We start from the raw sequence: 24,892 nt of genomic DNA on the forward strand, positions 1-24,892 counted from the left end.
CACATTTAGCATTTTCAGTATCTACTGATCAATAAATATATGAAAGTGCCAAATGTTCATGATGAGACATGATGATACCATGACGACCTCCTTCAAATGTTTAATCCATTAACTTCCATTTGATTTCATCCCTAAATAATCCTCTCACAAATAACATGTATGTTAGATTCCTTGCAATGTTCACATCCGTTTATTTTGAATCGATGACGTCCTCAAAATTCAACAGGACTGCAGGTATTAAATTGTAAATATGTATTTATTATTTCGAAGATAACCGTCATTGCAACGTGATTAGTGAATATTACATCGATAGGCTGGCATGAATAGTAGCTCCTTTTGAAGCACAAACTGCATCCAAGAATATATCATGGCTGACCCGGTTTGATGAGGCCTGTTTTTGATAATAATTAATTACTATTTTTACTTCCGTGTTCATAATGTTTACGGGCGCCATGCTGGAAATAGTCCGTTTCCCACAATGCTAAGCGCGCATTTACAGCGTTGACACATTGGGTCTATACCGGGAAAAACCACGCGCCAGTTTTGGCGCCTTACGTCATCCCTCCGAAATTTTCATTGGCCAATTCATATGTAAACGTCATTGTATTCGCAAAAAAAGCGGTAAACTTTAAAAGCCAGACATTCAGGGCAAAGCGCGAAAGTAATATGTCTCGGATATTGGGAAAAAAAACGCGCGTGTTAGTCAGTTAAATAGTTAGATAGTTACTCATTTTGTTTAAAGTTCATAAATTTATATTGAAAAGTGTAAGGCAATAATAACTTAAACGGACTAATTGCAAGATCTTCCACAAAGTGACCAACGGACTGTCAGATACTAACGGTAAGAAAACATGCAGTTTATTGTCAATATTAACAAAAATCTGCGCAGATTTATTGGCTTTACGTGCAGATTTAAAAGGTTAAAATTTATTTCATATACCATTTCAGCGAAGTTGTAATTAAAAGCTACAAACTTTTTTTAAAGCTTGGCTTATTTGAACTTGCATTTTGCATGCATCTCGGTAGGGATACAAACATTAGCACACTGGGGGTGTTTACTTCAAAGTTAATAAATACACGAGTGAATATGTATTTTTATATCACATTTATTAATATATTATACTGGGACAGTATAATAACACTCATAAGTTTGTTTACATTTTAATGGAAAATCAACACTCAACCGTCAATACTTTTATTTCTGACACAACGTCGTACTATTTTTAATATCACAAACCTCTGTGATTAAACAAAATTTAATTATAGGAGGTTTTGGTGTGACGTCACAAGAGGGGTTTTCCGTTACTAAAAATAGATTGGCCGTCAACCTCTTGATCGCGGCCAATTACATTGTATCAGAGTAAAGGTCGTCGGAAGACTTAATACTTACAATTTCACAAAACAAAACTATAAATACCCGTATTCTTTTTTAAAATAAGAATTTAATAAATGATTTTTCAAAAATAATAAAACATATAATAATTTGAATATTATTATAAGTGGTGTGGATGCGATAGTGTTATTTTTCATCCGCGATTGAAATTTAGTGTAAGGGATGCATTGATTTAGTTTTAATTCCCTAAAGCCCTAAAATAGCTCAATACATTTCAATTTTGAAATGTTTTTTAAATTTACTTTTACATTAAATGAATTTTCGTTTCGTTAACATTGAATGAAAATATTTAAAAAATTAAGCATTCAAATTGAAAAAACACCTGCATATTTTGCCATTTGAACTGTCTTTGCATGAACGCGTATATTGAAAACTCGTCTGTAGTGATAATGAGCGATACAAATCTAGCATTTTATGATACCAATAATCTACACATTAATTTATTTAACGCAAGTATTTTATATCCCTATAATGACCAAACGCGATTGCTTGTTTTCATGATGATGTTTCGAACACTGCAGTAACGCAAGATCTTTACACATTATAGCAGAGTTTACATTTGCAGGTACCCGTTAAATACGTTAATTGTGTAGCAGTAAATGTGTACAATATTTTAAATGTATAGTTAGTAAACACTACTTAAACTGGCTAATATATATACTTATTAGTTCCTTGCTGTTACTCCATTTCGGACAAATGTCTATTTTTAAACATGTTCAAATATTTTATTAAAGCAACTGTTAAGTTTTTTACTTAATATGTCGAGAGATGACATGGAGGTTTCATAAATTGTGTTTAATGACCAGACACATGTGGTTTATGCAGAGACCCCATACAGAGTCATACAAGTATAGGTCCCTGGGTTTATGACACACTGTTTTCTTAGTAATTGTCTGGACAGTATCCGATCATATCGAGATAATTGGTTTGTGATAAACAAAGTGGCAATTTAACATTGGGTTAAAAATGCTGAAACAAAGAGTGTCAAAATGGGTGTGAACAATTAAATAAATAAAAACATTTACATTTATCAAGAGGATTTAGTTAATCTGTAACATGGTAAGTTTTTACAGGCATATAGGTTCAAATCAGTTTCTTTATGTTGATAGCATTAATTCAATCTTTTGTTGTTTATTTTCGTCCTTATTTGTGTTCGTTCATAAAATTGAACTTATTCTGAAAGAATTTCAATTTCTGAGTATTTTGTTGTTCTTTAAAAGGGTCGTAAATATGTGTCAAGTAGATATTGTTATGATAATCTAATCACGATGCGGTTCATCAAATGCAAACAATAGCCAAATGGCCGCAGTGTTGACGGCCAAAACTCGAGCATGCGCAAACGTGACGTCATTATCGGAATCCCCAAAACCTCCTATATGTATGTGTATTACGATTGAATGAAACCTATATATTATTAATATTAGCAACCCCAGCAGATCTTATCTTATCAGTGAAAGATCTAAGAAAATCAGCTAATCTGCATAGTGGTTCCATTGCAAGTTATTTTTATAAAGTATCTTAAATAAAATCAAAATAATATAAATGCAGATTGAAAGAAAAATAAATTCTCTTTAATATGATATAAATTTTAATAATATTTAGTTTATATTCGCTGCTTAACAATCTATATTGGATTCAAGTACAACGTCTGTGCAAAGACCTATCAATATACATATATTGTATATTGATAGGTCTTTGGTCTGTGTCCCATTTCCTTTGTTTACTGCATTTTCGAGTACCTGCGCTGACACCCGGTTGTTTACAACACATTTGCGACCTGACAAGGTCATTTGAATATTAATGAATGATATATTTATGTTCACCAATGAAAAACGTTTCCGATGATATTCGCGAAATTGTGCTATGTTAATTCTACGCGACGAAAAGTAGTCCAAAAGTCTATGAAAGTTTCTTCAAAATATAATGTTTTTTTATTATTTTGCATAGAAAATCACAAAATATTAGCTCTGATGTTTCTTTTGGTACCAGAATTATAAATTGGAAACGATATAAAGTACGTTGCATTTAACATTAAAAAGCACGTGTTTGGGAATTTTCAACTAGGCCAGAGGTCGAAATAGCGGCGCCATATTGGAAAATTCGATTAAGCTGGTAGCGTGATCGATAACCGTGATTTCTTCAACAATTACTTTATATAAACCTAGAAAAACGATAGCAATCAAATTGTAAGTTATTTTTTATTTTAATTATGTTATTTTGTATGTTGATTTCCCTTTATTCATTACAAGACAGACGATCAAATTTCATTCAGATTGGTCGTGTGGAAATTCGTACTGAGTTTCAACAGTCTGCTGTCAAAATGCCTCTATTTATTGCATTTATGTTGCGTTTTATTGCCCAGTGTCTAGTATCCAGTGTGTTTTATCCCTAAATGTAATGCATGATTAATTATTATGTTGGTCAGTACAAAAGGCCTACTGAAAACCGCCGACGGCGTCTTTGTTTTATTGCTCAATCAAGCAGCGATAATATCTTTAGATAAGCACGTGTCGTCTGTCAAAACCATTATTTTATATGTCAGTAAATATATCGAAGTAATTCTCGTAAATGATCTCGGAAATGGGACTTGCTTTAAACTTTATTATTACGATATTAATTTTCATAAGATAAATGAGAACCAAACAAACATACACAGACAACATAAAATATAAATAATTATGACAAATTAAATGGAAAAAAAGCGGTTTATTTTCGAAAAATCACTTTTACTTTCTCCCAAATTTCCAGAAAATGACTTGTACATATTGCATAAAATCTAAATATAGATGACGCTGTTAATTGGTCGTTGTAAAAGAATATTCATGAACTGCACACGGCACTTTGTGTGCAATCAGATACAGTACAATAATTGTTGCAATATTTAACGAACTAAAAAATGATAATGATACAGCGTTTATTTTATTCAAGGAAATGTATAAATCATTTGCAAGATACCCCGATACTTAAATTGAAATTCAATACGAAGCTTTTACATCGTTAGCTGCGCTAAGCAGTTTTTGTGTTTAAATAAATACACTCACGCCTATTTTCGCACGCTTTTTGTCCAAACAAAGACTTGGCACGAAAATATCATGGGCATATACATGTATTTATTTCTGGCTACAATTTGTAACAGAACATTAACTGTACACGATGCGCGCACACCACATTAATTTATTTACGCGTGTTGGACTACCCTTGTACCGATTGGACACCTATTTGATCAGATCTTTAAATATAAACATATGCCGAAATTCATGTGATACTTTAGAAAAATGTCCGATGTTTGTGTTAATGAGTTTTTTAAGCACTTTGTCGTCAATATCAATCAGAATTTGCATTTGAAAATGGACATTGGGAATATACGGGATTATCGCAGGGCTCAACATTAACTGAAAAACCATTACCAGTACTTACAAAATCTACTTGCCCTGAACGTAAAGCTGCTTGCCCAAACATGAAATATCACATTAACTGTAAATCTCATAATTTTTAATAAAGATCAAGATGATACACCACAAAACCTTTTTTCTTTTGAACATTTAACAAAATGATTACTGCAATTAAAGTCTAAATTAAATGCTCTTTGTTCTTTTTTGCACTTGCCCGGGCGGACAACTAGATTATAAAATAACTTGCCCGGACCCAACTTTTACTTGCCAGGGGCAATAGGACAACTGTTAATGTTGAGCCCTGTTATCGGGTAATGGATAGACAAGGACAAATTCGCATGTATGCGGTAATCGATAGAGACGGTAATAAATGCATGTATCGGGGAATCGATAGACTCGGGATTACACGCATCTATCGGGGAAAGGGTTAAATAAGTCTGTGGTATAACATTTTTCTTTATATAAACCCATGCAAAACAAACACTGCCCAAACACAAGTTACAGCAACATTTTTGGCCGAGCTAAAATAGAGCCATGGGTATTTCATTTAATTCTTTAATTGTATTAAATGACGATTGAACTACAACTTTCTTACAAGGCTCTGAGCATTCAGTTGCAGATTTTGTGATTGACAGCCCTGGCATTACTTCTGTTGCTGTTACATTTTGCTGCGTAGTACGAGCCTGTATGTTCAGGGTTACTCGCGGCAGTAATTTCGGAAGATTCTGAGCGTTTCGAAAACATCGATGATGTCGTTACACATCCTTTAGCGTTTATTTTTCGTGTTTTTTAATATTATATTTACTAATGTGCGAAGCCATGATTGAAAATAAGTGTCTACAGATATGGTATAGAATGTGTATTGTGCGGCTCTAAATACTCTTTTGTATAATGCGGAACAGTTCGAACGTCATCGCTGAGTGTAAATGCATCCGGCAAATACACCAAAAATTCTGTGTCACTAAAGGTTTTATTACGTTGCGAAGGAAGGGAAGTCACTCTTTCGATATAAATTATGTTTACTTTTTACGATTTTGGAAGATTATCTATTTTGGAATTAGGAAAAACGCAATCAATATTCGATTGGGAACGGGTCTGTTTGCTTTGGGAATGCCTCCGTTTCCCGGAGGCGCAGACAGTGCTGAAAAACCCCTGCTGTCGGTTGATATTTTAAAATATTTTATGAATAACCTCAGTAATTTTGCGGCGTCGCTTTGCAAAAACGGTAACAACATATTTTATAAAAGTTCATATCAATATCAATATTGAACACATTAACAAAGTAGACATACCGTTGTAATCAGAAATCATTGAACTACTCGAAAAAGTATAAAACTCAAAATCCAAATATTTTACCATAAGGTGGATTTTGTCACATCGCAGTATCATATCACATGTCATGCCAGTATATATATATATATATATATATCACTTGACAACTTTGGTTGCGAGCACCGGTTCCACGTGCTTTAAACTGCTTCTTGCCATTTATGCAACTGTATAATTCCCAATATTTTATTTCTTCCTTGAACACTCTATTTGGACACCTACTTTTAGCAGCTGCAAGACAACGCGAACTGCGTCTGTACATTTGAATTTTGTTAGCACTTTGATATTGTTCTATTTTACTCTGGAGACTTAGAAAAGAGGGAAATTGTTCCCCAACTCGAAAAGAGACGGCCACCATACTGTATGCTGGTATGTGCTCATATTGCACTCAATTTGTAATTAAAGGTAATAACCATTTCCAAAAATGCGCTAAAGCACGTCAGAAAGCACATTAAAGACACTGTTGGTCCTATTGAAGACAATTTAAATGTTCACACTTACCTTAAATTGTTTGCAGAAAGTAACTTCCATAAAGGCAATTACTAACTGTACACGTGGAAAACAGACGTTGTTTCAGTTCGGTAGATGTTTCAAAGTTTGACACGCTGAGTACACGCACATGCAAACTACCGAAGTTGTAAAGCCTTACCGTGTGTAAAGTTTGCCTTTGTTCATTTTAATATCTTAAAGTTCAATCGAATCAGCAATTAATACAAATAATTAAAGTTATTATATAAAAGTTCTTCAAATCAGCAATTCCTCCAAATACTTCAATTTAATTTAAAATGATACATTTCGAGGCAGAGCATTTTATTTAACAACGTAAGTATAATACATTCAGTATTGAAATACAGAAAGGTAATATTTTTTGTCTTATCATAAGATTATTTATTTTTTTAACAATTATTAAATTAAAATGCTCCCATCCGCGAGACGACAACGCTTTCACTATGTACAGAAGCAGTTATAGATTATACCATAACCGGTGTTACTCGGTTATTATTGCTGACCTGAACAATGTAAACAAACAAGTCCTCTCGACCGGATAAATTGCATTTGATTTAAAATTAATGTAAATACTTTGTTGTTATTGATCTAACATACGTGTGGAACAATTTAACTATGAAAAAGGGCATATAATATGTGAAAACGGGAGGTCCGTACCTGTAGCAAAACCCTAGTGGTTTTGGCTAGAAGTACGGATCCATACCCCTAGAACGAGATTCTAGAGGTACGGATCCATACCTGTAGTCACTTCCTAAACAGTTGTACATGTAGATATAAACCCATATTTTTTTTCTCAATAGATTCAAAACAATTATGAATAACAACAGAACTGGAAATACCCGCGGGCGTGGGAGACCAAAGAAACGACAGTTTCAACAGAAAAAGGTATGAATACTTACCTTAATACTTACTTACTTGACAACAGCGCTTTTATCTGTTTAGTGTAGCGGCCCTGGCCCCCTCACTCTGGAATAAATTAGTTGCTCATTTAAAAAAAAATTAACCAAATTTTCCTTATTGAAATAAGCAAACACGTGTTGTTTTCTGAATGTTATAAGTAGTGTAAATGACATTTTGTTAAATTTTCAGGAGAAGCTAAAATCTGTTTTATTAACATAATAAATACTTTTGAGTATTTCAATTTTATTATCAGTGTTATAGTAAAATTTGTAAAACAAAACACAACTACAAATTGAGATATCATTAAAAACAATACGAAGTTAAGAAAGAAGCATTTACCATAATTTTATCACTGAAATATTTTGAATGCAAAAAGTAGCATAAGTGCTCTTAATGTATTTCGGAAAATATGCTCTCCTGAAAAATATACAAAATGTTAGTTACAGAAGTTATTACATTCTGTACACGATATGATTGTCTTCACTTAATATGTAGACTTTTTTCTGAATACTTGAAATATGTGTTGATTGATTTTTTTTTAATGATAATAGAAAATTAAACTATTTACATTTATTATGCACCCCGTCGAAGAAGAGGGGGTATATTGTTTTGCACATGTCGGTGGGTCCGTCCGTCGGTTCGTCCACCAGATGGTTTCCGGACGATAACTCTACAATGCTTAGGCCTTGGATCATGAAACTTCATAGGTACATTGATCATTACTGGCAGATGACCCCTATTGATTTTCAGGTCACTTGGTCAAAGGTAAAGGCCACAGTGAGTGAGTGACTCTAAATAGTAAAATGGTTTCTGGTTGATAACTCAAGAATGCTTACGCCTAGGATCATCAAACTTCATAGGTACATTGATCATGACTGGCAGATGACCCCCATTGATTTCCAGGTCTCTAGGTCAAGGTCACAGTGACTGGACACAGTAAAATGGTATCCAGATGATAACTCAAGAATTCTTATGCCCAGGATCATGAAACTTGGGAACAGGAACATTGATCATGACTAGCAGATGAACCCTAATCATTTTCAGGTCACTAGGTCAAAAGTCAAGGTCACAGTGACTCTTAATAGTAAAATGGTTTTGGGATGATTACTCATCAATGCTTACGCCTAAGATCATGAAACTTCATAGGTACATTGATGATGACTGGCAGATGACCCCTGTTAATTTTCAGGTCACTAGTAATATACCTGCTTTATGTTCCCAAAACATACAAGTTGTATCAATCAGTAAAATTTATCTGCACCAGGGCCCTCACATTACTTTTGGGGAAGGGGTCCGCAGCCCTTAGGAGGTGGAATTTTCGCGGCGTTTCCCTTTTTGGGGGATTTTTTTACTTACTCTCTCATTATTTCATTTGTACATGTTTGCACTATATTCATTGCATATTTCATAATTTAGTATGTTTGAAAAAATTAAATTGAAATAGATTTGAGATATAATAATCAGGAGACACATCTTTCTATTAAAAAAAAAACATTTTTTTTTTTTAAGGGGAATTTTTTCCCCCAAAAGGGGAAAAAAGTATACTTTTCAGGTGGGGGACTGCCGCCGAAATTCGGCGGCAGATTTGATAGATTGAGGGCCCTGTGCACAGAAATAATTCCCGTATTACACTACTAACAAGTTTTCCAATTCCATATAACCATACTAGCCGGACTACTTTTAATGAAGTAACTTTGAAAAAAGAAAATTATAAGAGCATTCATTCTTCGTTAATTATGAATGCTTAAACTCATTTTTTATTCCCCCGAAGGAGTGCATAATTATAGTGCACTGTCTGTCCGTCTGTCCTTCCGTCACACTTTTACGTTTAGATTTAAAATTTCTTATAATTTGTATGTAACTTCACATTTAACCTTCACAGTTGGTATGCATGTGTATATGGACAAGGCCTTTCCATACACACACAAATTTTGACCCCTTTGACCTTGACCTTGAACTTAGGGTCCGTGTTTAGCTTTTAAAATCTTGGTTTAGGTTTCGAAAAAGTGTTGAATGTTATAAGTAATGTAACCGACATTTTTATACATTTTCACTTTTAAGCTCACTTGATTGCTCAGGTGAGCTTTTGTGATTGGTCTTGATCCGTCGTCTGTCCGTCCGTCGTCCGTCCACATTTGATTGTAAACAGTCTAGAGGCCACATTTTTTGTCCGATCTTCATGAAACTTGGTCAGAACATTTGTTCCAATGATGTCCTGATTGAGATTGAAACTGGGTCATGCTGGGTCAAAAAGTAGGTCAAAAACAAGAAAAACCTTGTAAACAGACTAGAAGTCACAATTTTTGCCCAATTATCATGAAAGTTGGTGAAAACATTGGTTTTATTGATATCTCGGACGAGTTCGAAAATGGTCCAGATCAGTGAAAAATCATGGCCCCCAGTGCAGTCTTTCCGAAATACCGTCGGTCCTCGGATTGTTCTGGTAATAATTTGGAAAATCCGGAAATGATTCTAATATTGACAGACCTGGTGTCCGGTAGTAAAATTATGGCGAAATTTGGAATTCCACAAGCTATTTCCAGAAAAGTTTCTAGGCAAAAGAGGCAATATACCGAGTTATTTATGAATACTCCAATCATGTAAAACATTTTTTTCATTTGTTGCATTTAGAATGACGTACAGTACAGGCAACGTGTACTTTGACAAACGCCACTCGTTGCGGTGTTCATTTTACGGTGTTCGCTTACCAAACGACCCCCGCGATGGGTGTTCAGATCAAATATTCGCTGGGGCTGTTTTCCATAAGGTGGAAATAATGTTTTTTACCAAATTTTCGAAATTGACATTACAAACACGTGTCATTTTCTGAATGTAAAAAGTAGCGTTACTGACATTTTGTTATATTTTGAAGAGAAGCAAAAAACTGTTCAATTAAAATAATAAATTTTTTCGTATTCAAATTTTGTAATAAGTATTATTATAACACTTGAAAAACGAAAAAAACTCCAAATTGATGTCTTTATTTTTAATTAAAAAATTAAACAAGGAGCAGTAATTATATCATAATTTCAACACTGAAATATTTTGAATTCAACAAATAACGTAAGTGCTCTTACTGTATGTCAGAAAATATCGGAAAATATATATTCTTGAACAATTCACAAAATGTCAGTTACCCTAGTTATGACATTCAGTAGATGATATGTCTTCCGATGGAGACGGCTCTTGTTTTTAAATTAAATGATTCAATTTTGTATATAATAAAAGGAATGTTACGCAAGTCAATTGTTACAAGTGCTTGTATCAGTCTCGTGGCTTGCGCTTTGATTGTAACCAACTTGTATTGCAAGCCGGAAAGAAAAAAATGCGAGTTAAAATTTTAACAACTTGCAATTTTTTTGCAAGTTGATAAAAAAGTAAATTATTGGAGTCCTGAGTCTGACATGCTACGCACTTGTACCCAGAGCTCCAGATAACATTTTGGTCAAATTCTTATTTTGCCCCCTATTTTAAAAATTAATTATTATTTTATCCCCTATTTCTAAAATTTTATCTTACATAACTCCTTATTTGTTAAATTAATTATTTCAAGCCAGGGCTATTGCTGTGTCCATGGCTCAGCTGTTCTCCCGGACAATGAACCTGAAGGTTTTTAACCGATTCAGATTCACAGTCATTTACGCATGAGCTTATAGGTTCATGAATTATTGACAAAACCATGCTTTGGTTATTTGGTTCTTGAGAATCTGGTTGAATGAATTCATGTGGTGTGAATTTTTTACACATAAAGGCTTTTTTTTGCTTCCGAAGCTTCAATACACCCCTTAAGTCGCCTCTTTTGATTTTTTATGTAATGACCATTGGAAATCGGAAAAAAGGCCCAAATTTTTAAGGAAAGAAAACACTGACATGGGTGTTTCAATTATGTCGACAAACATGTCCATGAAGGTGCTTCGTCTACCATGAAAGTCGCAGTCGATAATACAGTTGAGATGAGAGCAGCGCTTCCGTTAGCTTTTAAAAGTTGGAAGTCCTGAATTCCAAGCCTAAAATTTTGGACGTCCCAGACATAAATTTCAAAGTCCCACTTTTATTTTAGAATTTTAATACACGTACATGTTCCAACTCTATCCATTACCCGATAATCCAGTAGTATTACGATTTCTATTTTCAAAACCAAAATACGGACAATATTGACGTCTGCTACCATCCGCCATTATACACAAGTTGAATCAGGGCTTTTTTTCCTGACTTTGTGAAGCGGCCCTGGCCCCCTTATTTTGTGAAAAAATGAGTCGCGAACTTTTCAAAATTGTGAAAAAATGAGTTGCAATCTTTTCAAAATTGTGACAAATTGAGTCGCGAAACTTTTCAAAATTGTGAAAAATTGAGTCGCGAACTTCTTAAAATTGTGAAAAACCGAGTCGTGAAATTATTAAAATTGTGAAAAATGGCCCATTTTGTAAAAATTCACGGCCATGTTAGGTTTGTGAATTGTCCTTTTCAAAATTGTGAAATGTCCTTCCACGGCCACTCATAAAGAAGGAAAAAAAGCCCTGTGAATTATGGGATGGGGGAATTCCCATTGAACATGCGTTAATCACGTGACGCGATTTGAGAGAAACTAGCGAAGATATTTCGTCAATTGCAGTCCATGTCATTACCATCTGCTAACAAATCAGAAATAAATAAATAAAATACCGGAGAAAATCGGTACCAAATGAACATTTCCGAAATGCCGAATTCGTTCTCAAATGATCGCGCACGCGAACAAATTTTCGTAAATTGATAATTTGTCGGTTTATTTGCTATCTCCAGAGCCGAGATTTCATCGCATTGGCGATCAGGGGATGGGTTTATTATGCAGACTGCTTATTTTCAAATGCGTATAATCAAAGTATTATCCAAAAAAATCAGGATTTTACTATTCACGGAAAGTTACGAAAATTCTAGCAACAAATAAACATTTCTCGTGTATTTCGTGTACAGATGAAAATCATGCAAAAATTAGACTTCATGCACAACGTAACGTCATTCTTCCCGCGGGGAAAGCGTGGACTCTAATATTTGATTGCTGAATAAAAACTTCGTAATGCAGAGGTCGCTTATATTGCTAATATTATTGTATACAGCTTCACGTGGGGTCGGCGTGTATTCGGTTGCCTGAGAACTGATTGGCTGATGCGCTTACCAAGAAGACTTTGATTGAGAGCTGGAAAAATCAATATTGGCCACTCGCTGAGAAAATCATTGAAAACAGTAGCTCTTGTGCGGAGTAAACGGTCTGAATAACCCCATTTACTGTTGACATTTGAACGTGTTGTGTATTAGAAAATAGCGTACATTCATGCGGATTATCGGACGTCCAAGGGACTTCCACCATTTGCATAATTGACGTACGACTGCCAATTTCGGGCGTAATTTACGCCAGGACGTCCACTAACGGAAGCGCTGTGAGAGTAGACAATGATGCACATGAAAGCTTTCCAAGTCTTGAGTTGACATTTTGAATGAAGATTACTGTGTTGATGTGCATGGTTGCTTTGTGGATTATCAAAATGAAAGAGACTTAGTATTAAATGCTGCTAAAATCTTATCTCACAGAGTGCAATTGGAATTATTCATGTTTATTTTATGCTTTCCGATGGTTTATAGAGAAATATCAGTGAATTAAATCTGATAATTTCACTGTTTCAAACAATGAAAATTATCCGTTGAAAATTAATATTGCAGGAAGGAAGACCAGATGATGTTGTTAAAAAGGATAAGTATATGGTTGCTCAGTCTACCACACAGGAAAGTATAGAAAAATCCAATGCTAATACAAATGTAAATAAAACAACAACAAAAATTTTAACTTTACAAAATTTGCTTACTCTTGGCCCAATTAATGTTTTGTCCGTCACAACTGACTTTGGTCTACAGGATTCTGTTTTTGGACCCTGGGAGTATAAAAATGATCATAACTGCATCGTAAAGTATACCATTCAAGGCTCAGACATCAGTCATTCAATTCGCCTTGATAACATGTTAACAAGAGGAATACCAACTACTGAAAGATCATCCCTCGCTTTCCGTTGGTATTCATGGATTCGTTTGAAGGCCATTGCAAATCAAAAAAACTTACCAATAAACTCAGTGCTGACAAATGAGGGTCAATTTCTTTCACTTCTACACGAAGTAAATCTTTATTACACTAAATGTTCAAAAGCTTGTAGAGATGAAGGCTTAGAGCCAAATCGTGGACCACAATCCCATGAAGATGCTTGCAATTTAGAGCGCCTTCATTATTATGGAAAGGGCACAATAAAATACTACAGAAAAACAACTTTCTTGCAGCTAGTTGCAAAAAGATATGGAGAAAATGTAAAGGCTGAATATTTGGTAAACCCAACTACACGACTCATAAGTTGCACAGACTATGAGGAAATATTAAGGGACGTTCATTCAGAAATTATCCACAATTATTCAAGACACGAAAAGTTGTTAAAGAACTTTGCTGGGCCTCAATGTAATGAGGATCGTCCTAATAATGAAAGGATCAACTTTGATGTCAAATTTACATCTTCCTCTTCTAAGGCAAAACAGGAACTTAAGACAGACTCGGACTTGCCTTTACAAAAAGTATTAGAACCAACAGAAGCAGACACGAGCGAATTTTACCTTAGAAAATGCAATCTTTGCAGCAAAGTCCGATGGTTAGGAAAGAGAGCAGCTGAAAAGTTTGTCTTGGGCTCATATGTATATGGTAACCTTCATAAACAAGTACATTTCTCCTGCAATCTGCTTCATGGCACTTCATGTGATGAGGAAAATGACATTATTCCTCTTCCATGTTCTGAACAAAGTCCACAACTATGGGTAGCATACAACAGTCTGCACGAGTCAAAACTGACACCAGTTGCTTTTGTGTTGAAAACAATAAGCGAAGTTAGTGCAGGTGTTGAACATGTTCAGATAATGGCAAAATATGCATGCACGAGTCAAGAATTTGACATAATCAAAGGCATGGCAGTATACACTCAGTCTCTGCCTTCGGCATGTGTGAAGTTTGTTCAATCTTTGACAACTGGTCGATTTAAGTCTTATAAAGAAATCCCCCATTTTAAAAAAGGAAAGCTTAATATAACAAAACCACGCGAAGCTCTTGTTTGTCAATCATGGTTAGATCATAGCGAGCTGTCATCTGAAGACCCATCTGCTCGGCACACTGTGCTAAATCTAAGTGGAATTCGTGATCTCCATGCAACATATGGTGCCATGAAAATGATTCATTGCTCTCAATGTGGAATGTGTTCACCAGGATTTGAAGCAGATGCAGATAAATGTATACAGGTCCCTGAAGCTGGCCAACAGATTCCACTGTCAAACTCTTTTCTTCTGCAAGCTTTAAAACAGTCTCAGGTCTTAGCAGGGTCTAGTGTCACTCTCGACTCAGCATTTTCAAGTGCTATAGTTTATAATGATGAAACAGTAACAGGGATTTGTACAAATTGTTCAAAATTTTGTAAAATTGAGGATGGAATTGTAACATTGCTGCACAAAAATTCTGCTGCTGAAGAGAGTTCTCAGGGAACCACTGTTGACAGTCAGCAATCTATTAATGACAATATTTCAAATATAAACCCTTACGGTCCTGAAAATCTGATGGCTCTTGATATTTTTCAAGATGAGGCCTCATATCAGCATTCAATGTTCATGGACACTTTATCGCAGGCTGAAAAACTAGTTCTATCACCGATCCATGCTGTAATAGTTATATTGCGTTCTCGAACTAATAATATCCCATTCTCCAGATATGGATCAATATCTTTTGCGATAAAAGAACCAGTCAAAACTAAAGCTCTTCCTTGGCACACTTTTCAAAAGTTGCCATTTGTTATCATGGTCTCTAAGCAAGAAGATGGAAGCATTAATGAAGCTAAAATTAATATGGCAAAGATTGTTCATGCAAAAGAGCTTATGGAGCGTGAAGTGACTTGTCCTGTGTATGGTACCAAAAGACCATTTTACAGGTACTGTGATAAGGTTCATACACCTTTTACAGTAGCTGCCATGGAGAATCTAGCAAGTCAGCTATCAGATACAAGCACTGCTGTTTACCCAAATGGTTTGAGAAAAATCAATGTTGAGCTAATCCATGAGCGGGCTTCTAAAAGATTAACTATTCAGCTGTTCTCTGAATGGATAAACTCTGGTTTTATTATCGGAAGTGGCATAAAAGATGCGATTCTAATTGAAAATCAAAAAGCCACATCCAGCTGCCTTAACATGGAACAAATTGCAAATCTAATATGGAACGATCTAGCAAAGTTCATACTAGAGAGTCAAACTAATGACAAACTTAACCATGATCAAGATCCAAATGAAACCATAAAAATAACACTCACTGATGTTGTCTTGTACGGTGTTCAGAGGAAATGGCTCAATCCTAGCACAGATGTTTCAAATGCATCACAAAAAAACATTGAACAGGTATTATTACCTGAAGATGAATTGAAAAACCTAACCTACCTATGTTGTGAAGAAGTAGAACTTCTCCTAAGGGAGAGCAGCAATGATGAAGGAGATTCAGGTAGTGTTGCACAGGGTGGAGTTTCTAACTTGTCTGAAAACCCAGAGCAAATTCTCAAGAATGGAATGCAAAACACAGTGTTACAAAGGATCTCAGCACCAGATGTGGACCGCCAGAACCCTGTTGCTGAGGATACACAAGGATACCTACAAATGGCTTTCCCGGATGTCTTCCTCACTGGTGATGCATGTCCACACCAAGAACGTCCTCGTAGCATTAAAAATAAATCAGGCAGCTACAAATTTGCTTACCTGTATTGGGTATGCGCACAAAAACGAGCGATGGTCAATACTGAGCTTCAATTTCTAGTTCATAGCATGATTAAACGAGAACATAGCAAGGGAAAGGCCAAGCTCGCTCTGAAAAGTGATGCCTTTGAAACAACTGGAATACCTGTAAAAGAGGATTTAATGCAAAATGCAGAGCTTCGTGACTGGACCGTATCAAACCTAATGATGTTCAAGTCATCAATACCGGATACAGCTCCATTCTGGAAAAGGTCAAGGGATGATGCAATAGCTGTTCAACGGGATTGGGAAGAAAGTGTTCCTTGGCGAAAAGACAAAATGCCAATGTCAATTATGCTGTTCCAGACTCGTGCTCCACCGTATAACCATCACCCGGCAATTCACAACGTCTGTCCAGGTACAGAGACCCTCTCCATCCAGAGTGACCAAGAATTTTTGGAAGGTCGGCGAAGAAACGTACTACAGTATCCAAGCATCGTATCGTTTATGTGCGCATTGATGGCAGAGCTGGACACAACGTTTTTATCAAGAATTAGATATGATGGTGATGCCTTTTTTACACGGTTTGAATGGGGTGCAAATGCCAATCCACATGCTCATAGGCTGTATTTTAGTCGTGAATTCAGTCAGCACATGGACAGCTTGAAACTTAATATACAAAACTGCCTTCAGAGTGCCAAAGATGAATGTTTAAATACTGGCCAGGATCTCGACAATCCTCTTGTTCAAGACACTATCCGTACTAGGGTACTCGACTGTTGGGATCATGCTAGGAAGGATTACATTGAATATATGCGACCATTCTACACCAACTGGAATGCAGGTTTACTAGCAGATGGTAAAAACAAGACATTTGATTTCATCTATGAAAGGACCTCCGCCATCTGCAGACTGAACATGGCAAGTGTGATAGACAATGCCCTCACAACCGGTGATTTTTCAACATTGGACACAATATATGTGACTGTTGTCAATGGAACATGTCGCCACTTAGGTCATACAGGAATAAACGATCAGCCTTCAAAAACAGATAAATGTGCAGTGGTTAAGAAAAAGCAATCAACATGCAAGGAAACAGGGAATAAACAGTCCACAGAGGTTATTACCTGTAAAAGGCGAAAACCGCAACCAATGAATAAAGTACCCACCATTGAGCCTGACAAACACAATAAGAAAATTTTTCAACTTCAGTTTGAATGTAACGACAAATGGTTTAATGGTCATGATCCTTTTGAGATTCTGCATGTTCTTAGCAATGCTGATGACAAAGCTGTTGTGCCAGAGTTTCTCAGAAAACCTCCAGTAATAGAGGTTAGTTGTTGCCAAAATAAAGACAATGGGGTGCAGGACTTAAATCTTGAGTTCTTTTCAGATACTGGTGACTCTGCTACAGAGTATGTAACTAAATATGCCTTTAAAGATGCAATTCCCACTAAAACATCTAATGAAGTGCTCATAACTGCAATGGAGAAGTTGCAAGATGGTGAACCAATAAATCAAGGTGCTGTTCAAAAAATGTACAATAGCCATGCCATTGCTGGAACAACATCTATCTTTCAGGCAACTCACCTCAATCAAAATATCCCACATGTTCTTTCAAATGTTAACATCAAAAGTTGCAGTGTATCTGGTTTGTCTCTGCTGAGAACTGACTATGATAAAAAAGATGGCGAAGATTACATTCTCCCACCTCTCATTAAACAATTTGATGGGCGACATGGCACAACAGCTGTTTTCATCGAATGTGGCAAAGAGTCGCCAAAACTGAAGGCAGAGATACAATGCAACATGTGTCTACATCAGTTTTGTGACTTGTTTGATGTTAAAGAAATTAAACCCAATGATGGTGCAAGATTCTTACAATTTAAAAGAAGAAGTACTGCAAGAAATGGCAGATTGAATGCATTAAAGCTCATACCTTGCCATGGTATAAGAATGGCAAATCCCCGTGGAAAACAATATTGGCACTATTGTAGAACACTCTGCCTTTGGAAGATTCCTTGCCACAAAACTACTGACTTCTCACCAATTGCTGAAGATGCAGAATCTTTAAAGAAAGCTTGGATTGATCTATTCAATCAAACATTTCTTGATGGTAATGGACTTCCACCATGGGCATACAAATTTTGGAAACATCACCATCTTCCTCGAAACAACAACTCTGATTCAGATTCATCCTCAGACGAAGATGTCGAAGAAAACCAGCAAGCTTGTGCAGTAGATGCAACTGATGACACTAATCTTAGCAAAATTAAAAGCAGTAATTACGATTCCGCTTCAAAACCGATAGCACGCCCCGGAAATGAACAGTTTTATCAAAACCCCGTTGATCGCTTGCGGTCTGCCCCGCAGCAGGGCATAGATTCCAAGCCATGTTTCAGTGATTCTGACGTTTTAGCCAATCCTGAAGGTGTTGATTTTATGAAGAGCTGGCTAGGAGAGAATGTTATACCTTCTATGGCTGAAATACATGCTCATATTTCAAATCTCACAAACACACAAGGAGTTTTGTCAAGTAATTCATTTGAAGCATCTTCATTAAATGATAAACAAAAGATGGCTCATGACATTGTTGTTGATTATGTTAAAATTAGATTAAATTGGGAAAAAAATAAACAAGCACCTCCCCCAAACCCCTTGCGTCTCATTCTAATGGGCAATCCAGGTACTGGAAAAAGCTGGACACTAAAATGCATCATAAGCAGTGTAATAAGCCTCTTACAATCTAACCCTGATTCAGATGCACAGGTAAGCACTTGGACAGACAGAATCAAACTTGCAGCTCCCACAGGAGCTGCATCAAGTCAGATGTACTTCAAGTCAGAGACTTTGCATCGACTTTTTTGTATACCTGTCCATCTAAATGAAAAAGATTTGCGTCTGGAAGAAACATCTGCCACATATTCCAGACTTATGCTCAATTTTGACCCCAAAAAATTCTTTCTCCTCATTGTTGATGAGTTTTCCATGCTGTCACGAGAGATGTTTGCCTTTGTAACTGAACGACTGATTCAGTGCAACATTGATCTCGACAATATTGGCATTGTTCTTATTGGGGACCCAGCACAGATTCTTCCGATTGCAGCTGAACCTCTCTGGAGCGCTCGTTCTTACACGCATGAAAACAAAAAATGCAGTTCCCTTTCTATTAATGGTTTGATAAGGTTTAGACAGGTCTTCAAATTTCCACCGTTACAAACAATTCCAAACTATGACAAATGGCAATCGTTAACATCGCCTAAAGATCGTCTTTTATCAGAAGATATTACTGCTTGTCGGAAAGATCTGATGCTGGGCCAATTTGATGCTGTGTTTTTGACTGAAGTCAAAAGAACAGATGTTGATCCCATTAGTCAATGTTTCACTGGAAAAGTGCTTGTCAATATGAGGTATGGTAAAAAATGCAGGGAAAAAGAAATGCTTTTCCTTAGAAAAAACTGTGCAACAGAACGTGATATGAAGATGGACGGGAAGTGGAACAGTGCACATATCATCCATGGGTATCATTTTCATTCAAAAAACCATGAAAATAGGTCAACTGTTGAGTCTGAAAACGCAAAAGCTCTTCTCAGACATCACAAAATAACAGGAAATCCGATAATGCGAATAGACTCAATACATCGTCCAGCAGCAAAAGAAAACAAGCTGAGAGCAATGTCTGCAAAAGAATTTGAAGGTGCCCCACCCAGCTGGCACGCATGCAGGGGAATGAGAGTCATGCTCTTACGTAACATTGCTCCAAGTATAGGTCTCTACAATGGATCATTACATACTTTGGTGGGACCAATATATAACAGGGACAGCATTGTTGCTTCTTTAACTAGTGCAGATTTGAAAACAGGAGAATTACAGGACTGCATTACTACAAAACCAATCGATACATGTGGAAAAGTACAGCAGATTCCCCCAAAGAGTGTATTGCTTTCTGTTGATGATGTTCCTTATTGTAAGGATACTGTTGATGAGTTTCCTTCAGGCGTACACATGACCTGTAAGTTTCAGGGTCCTAGTAACCCACCAGAAATGCCTGATTTTATGGTAATACAAGCTTCCAATTACTCGGGCCCAAATATTTTAAGATTACCAGGATGCGAAAATTATGTCCCAATTCCTCCTGTTGAAAGTTACAAACAAAAAGCTGGGAAGACAAAGTCAAACATACCCATGATTAGAATCGCCTTGCCACTCGAAGGAGGAGATGCAGCAACAAGTTTTAAAGGACAAGGAGCTAATTTCCCATTGGCTGAAGTTGATCTGGATGGCTGGTTTCATGTGCCTGGCATATTCCTGGTTGCCATTTCTAGGGTTAGAAGTCCCGCCCATCTTCATATACGTACTTTTCCAAATTACATGGACCTTAAAGTACAAAGGCTTAAGGAAAATGTTCTTGATGCACAAGCATTTGAAGAAGCCGTAAAAGTTAAGTCTGAACGCATGTACCGACATAAAAACTGTGGCGACCCATTTTGGACTACTCATTATAATGATTTGGCAGACAGTATCATAGATAAAGCTTTTGCAAAAAGGTTAAGTATCAAAAAGGACAAAGAGGAACTGATTCGCATCGTGCAACTTATGTTCATAGACACCGATACAAATGTTATTATGAGAGTGCTTGAAAAGTTGATCGAAACCCAGGAATATCTGGTAGCTGAAGCAGCACCACACATAAGTCAAGAGGATTATGAAACCTTGACTAATTACCAAAAGAACAAATCTGTTAAACCAAAGGTTTTAAAAAGACAATTTGACGATAAGTTATCTCTAGGAGGCCCATCATGTGACATTAAGAAAAGGAAATTACCAACCCCAAAACAAAAATTGTCACCTCTTGATCCCATACCTAATGAAAATTTGCTGTCCCTAAAAACTCGACCTGATATTTCCAGACAAACATTTAAAGGTTTGCAAAACAGTGGAAATAATGTGTGCTTTTTGAATGCCCCAATTATAGCTCTTTGCCATACCAGAAGTTTTGATGCCTTCTTAAGGGAGTGTCAATACTTGCACCAGCAATGCTCTGGTTACCACCTTCAAAATGAGATTTGTCCTCTTTGTGCACTGAATGAGGTTGTAAATCGTGCCTATCGGCATCACAATTTACCCCTAAGGGATCTCCCTAAAATGCCAATTATAAAACTAACAGAGTCCCTGCTCCCTGGTTGGCGCCTAGGAATAGAACACGATGCGGATGAGTTCCTTGTTAAACTTTTTGACCGTCTTGATCAAACATACGATTGCCAAATTCACAAGGGAACTGTCAAAACTACAAAAACATGTCAAAGTTGCAGTTCCTCAAAAATCAAAGAACAATTCCGATCCCAAAGAATCTTAATCAATCTTGTAGATATAGAAGAAGCACAAATACGTATACAAGAGGGCATTAACAAATGGCTAATGGAACAGAAATTGCTTAATTGTGAACATTGTGGTGAAAAGTTACATGAGGTCAAACGTGAATTGGTCAGACCGCCCAGTCTCCTGATAATAAATATTCATCGTAGTGCACAAAAGAGAATCTCTCTTGATAATAACATTTTTATTAACAACGAGACCTATGAGTTCAAAGCGTCTGTCAATCATCACCACCAACACTACACTACTGTTGGGTGTGTTGATAATAATCACTATATTTTTTACAGTGATGAGCGTGTTCAATTGTGCCACGGAAATTTAGAGGAAACAGAACAACAAAATTTTTCCATAAATACAGTGAGAACACCACTTGAAGAATGTGCCATTGTTTTAATCTATGAACGACAATTGCATTTATAACTTAAAATTACATCTGGGAAATAAATACCATGTCTCTAATGCAACAAATTATATTCAGAAAACATGAGTACATGCATGTATGTAGGCACCTAACATACAACTGCTAGGCACATATAATCAATTTTGTTTACATAAATCTGATATTACAGACAAAATCATGTTCACCATCATATCAGAGATTTACGTATTAAATGCAAAGAGAGCCTGCGACGCAATGGATGAATCATCTTCGTCAAATCTATTTAACATATAAACAAAAAACAAAATATCTACAAACATGTCAAACAAATATAATCCCAATAAAAAGGTTGTCGGAATAAACATAGAAAATTTGTATCAAAATATAAATAGACTACTTATAACCTGTATCTTGTCAGCCCACTCTGACCCATCAACAATAGCCACGAGAGGTGTCGCTGAGCAGGGCATAGATGACAGGTCCCTCGACGCAGCGTCATCGGCTTCTTGTCTATTCGCCCTGCTCTGGCTGCATCTGTTGAAAGGCACATAAAATCGACAATTTTTACATAAATCTGAAATTACCATCGTCAAATCTATTTAACAAATAAACAAAAAACAAAATATCTACAAACATGTCAAGCATAAAAAATATAATCCCAATAAAAAGGTTGTCGGAATAAACATAGGAAATTTGTATCAAAATATAAATAGACTACTTATAACCTGTATCTTGTCAGCCCACTCTGACCCGTCAACAATAGCCACGAGAGGTGTCGCCGAGCAGGGCATAGATGACAGGTCCCTCGACGCAGCGTCATCGGCTTCTTGTCTATTCGCCCTGCTCTGGCTGCATCTGTTGAAAGGCACATAAAATCGACAATTTTTACATAAATCTGAAATTACCATCGTCAAATCTATTTAACAAATAAACAAAAAACAAAATATCTACAAACATGTCAAGCATAAAAAATATAATCCCAATAAAAAGGTTGTCGGAATAAACATAGGAAATTTGTATCAAAACATAAATAGACTACTAATAACCTGTATCTTGTCGGCCCACTCCGACCCATGATTTCAATCTTACTTTACTCTCAATATATGCTGGATAACGGAAAAGCATCTTCATGGGATTGAAGGGTGATGAGTTACATGAAAGTTTATGTTGTGTGTTATGTAAATATATACATGTTTCATTGGGTTTTTGTGCATGTAAATACTGTAAAATTAATGTTGTTTGTTATGTAAATATACATGATGTTTAAAGGTTTGTGTTAGCATTGGATATTAATTATTAATATATTATTGCATGTAAAATTGTAAATACTGTTAGATTAATGTTGTTGTGTTTTGTAAATATAATGTTCTCTAGTAATTAGTTTTTATGCTCTCCGAAATAAAATTTCGGCGGAGCATATAGTTGCCAGTTTGTCCTTCCGTCTGTCACACTTTTGTTACATTTTCTCATAGCACCTTTAAAACTTAACCAATCTCTTTCTTATATTTCCAATATTTCTATGAAAGTTAATAACAAATAATTGTTTTCATCATCAGTATATGTTAATCTGGCGAAACATGAATACATTTATTTATTTTTTATTATTAATACTTGTAAAACAAATCTTTATTATGTTCAACTTCTTTATTAAATTCATGTACATGTATGTATGAATATAACACTGTATTATGTGAATTTGGAATAAGACATCAAACTGCGAATGGACATCATTTTGGTGATTTTCTCAAACAAAACTATTCATTTCATGATCTACATATATTTTGTAATACATTATCTATAATTTAAGCTTAATAAGCAATTTTCCATGACTTTCATTAACAGTGATTGAATTTGTATCATTTAAAGTGTATTTTGAAACCGTGTGCATGCGCGGCATGGACACAGTATCATTTCATGAGTTTCTTTTTTTTTATTAATAAGAAATCCAGTTTTGAAGTATAATCAATTTTAATGATGCTATTATATATGCAAGTATATGTTTTAAGTATAATTTGTAAAACTAAAAAAATGCAACATATAAAACTGCATATTATGCACTTTTGATAAAACACAATTTATTCCCAAATTGATGTCTTATTCCCAATTCACATAATACAGTGTTAAATGATCTTTACGCGATCAATATGATGTTTAAATATTCTTATTTGTTCTCACATTGACTTAATGCTTTGTATAACTATTTTGTAAATGACAAAAAAACTGTAAAGTTTACGTCAATAAAACAATCTGTGTGTCTGTCTTATTTGGCATGTAAATACCTTGCATGGACCTCTACCTTATGATGAGGTTTGAGGTCAATGGGGTCAATGTCACTGAGGCTAATAATAGATTCTAATGTCTCACTTTTTTTACAGTTTGTCATAGCACCTTCAATAACTAACCGATCTCCTTCATATTTGGCACGTATGTACCTTGCATGGACCTCTACCTTTTGATTAGGTTTGAAGTTACTGGGGTCAAGGTCACTGAGGCTTATAATAGATTTTTCTGTCACTCTTTTGTTACAGTTTCTTAACAGATCTCTTTCATATTTGGCATGAAGGTACATTGCATGGACCTCTACCTTATGAATAGGTTTGAGGTCATTGGGGTTAAGGTCATTGAGGCTAATAATAGATTCTTCTGTCACACGTTTGTAACAGTTTCTCATAGCACCTTCAATTCTTTACTGATCTCTTTCATATTTGGCATGTAGGTACCTTGCATGGACCTCTACCTTTTGATGAGGTCACTAGGGTCAAGGTCACCAAGGCTTATAATAGTTTTTTTAGGTGGTTTTTAACACATAGATTGACAAAGCCCGTCATCGGGGAGCATCCATCAGTTTCACTG

General features: G+C 35.8%; 1 protein-coding gene and 1 long non-coding RNA gene across 3 annotated transcripts in view; one reads left to right on the plus strand and one right to left on the minus strand.

Moving 5' to 3' along the window:
- The first annotated feature begins 595 nt into the window (after positions 1-595).
- LOC127876332 (uncharacterized) lies at positions 596-12,685 on the plus strand. Its single transcript, XR_008047805.1, has 3 exons — positions 596-841; positions 7,422-7,506; positions 12,615-12,685. It is a non-coding gene; the product is annotated as an uncharacterized LOC127876332 (long non-coding RNA).
- Positions 7,454-24,892, minus strand: part of LOC127876330 (uncharacterized) — a 34,550-nt gene continuing 17,111 nt past the window's right edge. The window contains exons 2-5 of one of the 2 annotated variants that reach the window (XM_052421440.1): positions 22,765-22,894; positions 22,444-22,573; positions 20,468-20,661; positions 7,454-7,587 (exon numbers count right to left, since the gene is read on the minus strand). In XM_052421440.1, coding sequence (XP_052277400.1) covers positions 7,560-7,587; positions 20,468-20,661; positions 22,444-22,573; positions 22,765-22,859 — 447 coding nt within the window. In that variant the 5' untranslated portion in view covers positions 22,860-22,894 and the 3' untranslated portion in view covers positions 7,454-7,559. Of the gene's footprint in view, positions 7,588-20,392; positions 22,574-22,764; positions 22,895-24,892 lie in introns of those variants that run through there. The other variant, XR_008047801.1, reaches the window with a different exon arrangement.

The sequence above is a fragment of the Dreissena polymorpha genome, chromosome 4 (assembly GCF_020536995.1).
Source record: "Dreissena polymorpha isolate Duluth1 chromosome 4, UMN_Dpol_1.0, whole genome shotgun sequence".
NCBI classification, from domain to species: Eukaryota; Metazoa; Mollusca; class Bivalvia; order Myida; family Dreissenidae; genus Dreissena; species Dreissena polymorpha.